The sequence below is a fragment of the Anopheles maculipalpis genome, chromosome X, assembly GCF_943734695.1.
Source record: "Anopheles maculipalpis chromosome X, idAnoMacuDA_375_x, whole genome shotgun sequence".
Taxonomy (NCBI): Eukaryota; Metazoa; Arthropoda; class Insecta; order Diptera; family Culicidae; genus Anopheles; species Anopheles maculipalpis.
In genome coordinates, this window is record NC_064870.1 from 9,343,869 (window position 1) to 9,350,135 (window position 6,267).

The 6,267-nt window shown below is 48.4% G+C and overlaps 2 protein-coding genes across 2 annotated transcripts in view; both read right to left on the minus strand.

Moving 5' to 3' along the window:
- Positions 1-6,267, minus strand: part of LOC126560710 (ras-related protein Rab-10-like) — a 254,816-nt gene that overhangs the window by 108,392 nt on the left and 140,157 nt on the right. The gene's annotated exons all lie outside the window — the stretch shown is intronic.
- LOC126558428 ((Lyso)-N-acylphosphatidylethanolamine lipase-like) lies at positions 750-2,141 on the minus strand. Its single transcript, XM_050214447.1, has 4 exons — positions 2,053-2,141; positions 1,840-1,952; positions 1,128-1,779; positions 750-1,059 (listed from the first exon to the last, which is right to left on the minus strand). The coding sequence occupies exons 1-4, from the start codon at positions 2,139-2,141 to the stop codon at positions 750-752; spliced, it is 1,164 nt and encodes a 387-aa protein (XP_050070404.1).

Sequence of the window (6,267 nt, forward strand, 5' to 3'; positions counted from 1 at the left end):
TTCCCTGGTATTATGCCAGAGCTACCGATAGAGATAGTTCCGATAAGGCCTACCGTGGCTCTATGACTATCTACGTTAGTTTGCTACTTAAACGTTATCGGGCATGCTACTCAAATTGTCATCCTAGATAATAAACCGCAAAAAATCGACAATTCCACAATGTACAATATATTACACACATATTTAACAGTAACTTACACCTAACATTTCTATTGTTTGTTATTTGCTTTCTAACTGTGTATAAAAAAAATATTATTTAAAATACTCTATCTTTCCTGAGTTTGGATCTTCCACTCGGCAAAGGTGTGTTTGACAGTTTCTTAAAACTGTCGCAACTACAAAATTTCCGTCACCGCTTAGAGCGCATAAGCTAACTACAACTCGTTACTCCCTCGCCATCAAAACTGCTTCCTCCTCCAACACGCATCATGACGCGGCGTATTTTTCGCGCCTAGGTCGAGCTTTGGCTACGCTGCGATACAGCAATTACTCCGTATGATGTCATCAGCGAATGATGACAAATCACTTTTCCTATCGTACCGACTTCGTATTTTCGCACCGTCACTCGCACGCACGCGACAAATCATCTCGCGGTAAACCGTCCCGAAACCTACCCGGAAATTGGAGCATGCTGTGCTATCGGAAACCTAGGGATTTCTATTTGCCTGGTGGGTGTTGAAGATGTTGAGCATATGGCAAACGGCCCTGCATTAATGGACACGGTAGCAAGAGCCACTGTTAGGTTGCTATTATTTCGCAGGCTCTGCTGGCTTCTGCACACTATCTGCCGCGCGGCAAGCTTCATTCACCATCTGGTTGAACGCGTCGGCATCGTCCGCGTAGATGTGGTGGCCCGAACCTTCGATAATTTTCACCTTCACAAAGCTATTCTCCCCAAGCTGTTTTACCGTATCCGGTGGGCTAGTGTGCAGCAGCCAGGACTTGGAACCGTACAATACCGTAACCGGCACGGTACTTTTCATGTCACCGATACGATTGAGCATTGGATTTTTGGCCCACGCAAAGTCCTGCATCATCGAGTGGAACGCGCCTTCACCGCTGTTGGAGATACGATAGGATTAGTTGTGTCTTTGCTATACTTCCATACAGGCGTGTAGGACACTTACGTCGGATTCTGTGCATTGCATTGATGGATGTAGTTCGATATATCCATCCCTTCCGTAATGACGGATGAAAACTTCATCACTATATCCTGCCGGAACCGATTGACCAGCGACGGTCCGTACGGACCAGCAAACCGTATCGGCCACAGCGGGTTCAGCATCTTCGAAACGGCAAAGATAGGCTTCAACCAAAACCGGATGCGCACATTGTTCTCGAAGTCTTTCGGTTTCTCCGGCATGCCCCACGGATCGGCCAGTATGAGATGACGCAATCGGTCCGGATAAGACAGTGCGTAACTGGCCGCAATAAAACCGCCCATCGAGTGACCGAGCAGAATCATCTCCTTCAGGTTCATCTCGCGCCGCCATTCTTCGATCGATTTTACCAGCTGTTTCTCCACCACCATCGGATCGGAGGAGAAGCGTGGCCGAGAGCTACGGCCAAACCCTAGCACATCGATCGCATACACTGGCCGATCTTTGGCGAGTGCGTCCAGGTTCAGCACCCAAAGCGCTACACCGGCACCGAGGCCGTGCACAAGCACTAGCGGCACGTTCGGAGATTCCGTGTTGAGTGACAGCGTCCATACCTTATCTGCCTCCCCCACACAGTGGCCCACGTCAACGAAGCTGCCCCGGTACGGTGTCTTGAGATCTGGAACGTTCGGAACGGTTAGTTGCATCATCTCAACTCAAACACAATCAATCAACTTACAGGACAGAATCCGCTTTTCCAGCGTGCGTAACATGTCGAACGATGTGCCCGTCCACCAGTTGGACCAACTTAAAGCAAACAGAAACACAATCAAAGCAACCAAAAACCACACCCTCGAATGTAGATAGTTAGTTTGTTTTGTTCAATCAAAAAACCCCAAACAGAGCAGCGGATCGCTATCCTTCTCCCGATCAGGGTTTGGAGATGGTTTACCTTTTATCCTTAGAGCACAGCGACGTATCACTACTGCCTGGTGACTTGTCGAATGTTGTCGTCGGTGCTGTTGTTGCTTCAGCTGCCATTGCCGGGTTTGCTTGCGCTTGCCTGTCCGCCTAGAATAACAACCACCCTCGACGGTGCTTACAAATATTATGAAATTCGAAGTCGCATGCCAGAATTTGCGGTGTACGTTTTGCTGACCGAAACGTGATTCACATTACGACGCATTATTATGGTCGTTACATTGCGGGTGGGACCGTTTATACGCGACGGTTCGATGCTGGTTCGTTGTGTACGCACCACAACACCGCAATTTAAGTGTGGATGGCACAATGTGGCCCCGTGCGGCTGTCGTTGTAATTTTACATAAACAATAGCAAAAGGAAACGGGAAGTTCACCAGTGCGTAGTAGAGATGGGCAAAATTGGCATGATGGTGTAACTGATTCCTGGCGATTCCATAAAACAATCGCAACCAGTTCCGAGAAGTAGGTTCAATGGCAACGTTTGAAACCGATCAGAAGCGTCCGTAACTGTTGGAAATATTGGAAATGAAAACTGCTGAACGGGAAATACCTCGTGGTGCAGGACTCGTGCCGAACGGGTCGCATGAGTCCGGCATCCTTATCCCCCTTCCAGTCATCATATCCTTCCGGCTTTGACTACAGTCAGGATAACAGCACCGCCAAACTGCTAGGCTAGCTCATGGTACATTTTGCTCGCGGATCATCCGCCGTTCGAAAATGACATCCTCCATCAGCATAGTCCACCACTCGTACATCAAGAAGACTCGTAGGCGTATCAATGTGCGATATATCGTACATTTCGTCTGTTGTGGACGTCTTCTGGATCGCAGGAGAATTTGGAGCCGGTAGTAGGTAGCAGAAATTCTCTATCACCTTAGGATCGTCGCCATCAACTGATACTCTGCTTTCGAGTCAAGCTCTATGATGGTCAGAGCCGCCCGCAAGCAGGTACTTTATCTTCACCGCATTGATCCTATGATCTTATCCTAGTTCTATTGTCAGTGATTATAGCAATATCACACTGATAGGGGTATGGATTCAATGCACCTACATACCCTACTCCGATTCAGAACATCTCCACGGCGTACAAAACGGTAGCATAGCTCTCCCAAAATCTGAGCTAGGGTGCACAGGGAAAGCCCTTGGGACCTCCTCCCACTTGGATAAATTGAGGAGGTCCCATGGGGGGGGGGGGGGGGGGGGGGGGGTTTGTATAACTGGCAGGTTGTATAACTGTCATTGCATCCTACGCGACTCAACAGCTAGGATGAGTAGGCCCTTCGACGAGTCAGGAGGTTGTGGGAGAAAGCCCTTGCCACCCCCTAATGCCACTGTTACGAACAGTAACTGCAACATCTCATAGGCGAATTCATTCACAGCGAATCCATTTTTTTTGGAACCGGAACCGGAATCGGAGCTGCCCGGCTCCAGCTCCAGACAACCCATCATTAGCGTGGTAGCCGTAACATGTGTCTTTGCCGAAATTTATTTTCTCAATTTGTAAAAGACTCGAACCGAATACCACTCACGCTGCCGTGATTGTAAGGTTCTAGGAAAAATATTAATGTAATATCCGGGGTAGATTTTAAATTCGTTTAAATTCCCCATTGAAAAAATCACGTTTCTAGCGAGCCACCTTGAGCAAGAGGAGTTTGTTTTGACCGGCCACAGGGTGCCTCAGAGAGCAGGGAAAAAGGTCTCGCGTGCATGTGTGGCTGTGTGTGTAATCGTGTCTCATACACACACACACACACACACAATTTAAAACACAAACATCACCAGCCTTGAATGAAAAAGGTAATTTTTGACTTGCCGTTCCTCGAAACCACTATCCAAACGTCTGTTACATTCTCAAACGAAAGAAAACAGCAACATGTGTTGTAAGTTTCATTTAATATCTAATTAATTTCAAGTGAATGGTTGGTGTCGTGTGTATGTGTGTAAGGGCTTTGTGGAAGGTTATATTTTCTCTGGCTCTCTCTCTCTCTCTTTCTCTATCTTGTGAGCTTCTCGCAAAGAGCGTACTGAAATATATTTTTATTACAAAAACTCACGGGTGAAGCAAACAAAAACTGTAAAGAAACACTCAAATATTGAACGTGTATAAAGCTTTAAAGAAATAATTTCCACAAATCTATTTCAGTCCCCGTGTACATCCCGCGAGTAGAGTAGAGGCTTTGGTCTGGTGTTCGATTCACGCAAATGCGCTATAGCGACAGTGAGAGAGAGTGAGAGCACGAATCGCATACACACACACACACACACTCGCAATCGTTCGAGGACAGTCGTCACCCTGCGTACGGGAGGGCTGACTGTGGTGCGGATCGCCCTACACGCATGTGTATGCGTGTGTCCGTGTTCGTCTCGGTGTGTCGTACGTAGGCAGGCAAATACAGCTTTACACAGCACCAGTGTACGGGGTCTGCGGTGCCTGCGTACACACCAGTGGCACCGCGTATACTAGCTGACCGTTTTCGGTCAATGTTTTTGTTCGCTCACGCACGCACACGCATCGCAAAACGCGTAAAAAACACGCCAAACGAAACGTCGGGCCCCGGGAGTACGGGATCGAAGCCTTTCACGCGACCAGTGTGGACGGGGTCGCGAAATGTGTGTGCACCGTGCGTTGCTGTATCGTGATTTGTGTCGTGCCGTTTTCCGTGCATTTTCGGTGTGCACCCCCCCAAAAACAACAAAGGGCACAAAGTGATCGGGCGAGCCAAGAGTGTGAGTGAACTTTTTTTTTTTTTGCTCGCCAATTCAATTCACGCACAACCGAGGAGGGGATTTTCCCTAATTTTTGGCGTCCCCGGAGCTCCGCAAACTGGTCCAGCCGCTCAATCATCATTCACGTTGGTGGGGTGGGGTGGGGTGGCGAGGACCGATGGACAGGGAGCAAGGGAGCGGCAAACTGTGTAGGAAAATAAAGGTAAATTTAGAAGCCCATCCCCACACCTCCCTCGCTGTTCTATCTTCCTTTCGCCCATTCTTTTTCCCTGCTGTGACCGATTCAATATAGGTGTATGCGTGTGTGGTAATTTTCCTGTGGAAAATTACAGATTCATCTAATCAACAATTAGCTCAATAAACTCTATTTTCTGCGTGCGTGTGTGTGTGTGTGTGCCTTACCTGCACGTTGTGCATTTCCACCTAAAATCACCCCATTCCATCCCCTTAGAAAAAAAAATTGGAAAAAGAAAAACTCAAACCTCTATTTTATCACTTCCATCCAACGTTGTTTATATCGGTCTGACATTTTCTCCCAAGAGAAGCGAATTGTGCGATTGACTGTGTGTGTGCGCGGTTTTGGTGGTCGTTTACCTGTTCCCGACGGGGGTGGTGAAAGGAAGCCTTCTCCCCACCCCCCCTTCCTCTTGCTTTTACATTTCAGCTGTGTTAGTCTCCGGGAAAGAATTTTGATACGGTGATAGCAAGTCCCGTAAAAGCGTACCATAATCCTAATCCGGTCCAGCCCAGCGTCCAAGACTCGCAGCCATTTTTAGTGTGGTGGAGGTTTCGTGCTTTTATTTGTGTGTTTTTTTGTTGTTGCTTTCCTCCCGCTGCTGTAACAACCCCCGTTGAACCGCTTCTCAAAAGCGCCACCTGTCTCCCCCTTGCCCTTCCACCTATTCCGCTCCTTACACATAGTGTCCCAACGTGCGTACAAAATCTCATTTCACTGTGTATCCTCTGTATGCAAGTGGAATGCGCCCTCCTGTTGTATAGCCGTGTGCATGTGTTTGAATGCAGTTAAACCCGCTCATGCACACAGAATCTTTTTCTCTTTTTAGCTTGCAAGAAATCATCCCCTTGTACAGGGTTACTCGAACGAACATGCTTTACTGATTGCTGCACTAGTTTCAACTCCCGTTTGAGCAGAGGCACCAGCAACCCTGGTTCTCGCGCTTGGATCGCGTTCTTTTGGAGACGCGAAGAAGATGGTCCCAGAACTCAAACCCCGCATCCCCCCCCTCCCCCTCCCTCTCGTGAAACCACCCACAGACTGTCAGCAGACCGTTCACGCATATACGAAAAACCCGTTTCGGGTAGTGCTGTTCACCCCCCGGGCATTCCGGTTAACCCCTCTTGCGCTTGGGACAGCGTGGGACAGAAGGCATGGAGTGATGGTTCTTTTTTTGTGTTTGCCTCCTGACGGTGTGTGCGAGCGTGGGCCTGTTCTTTTT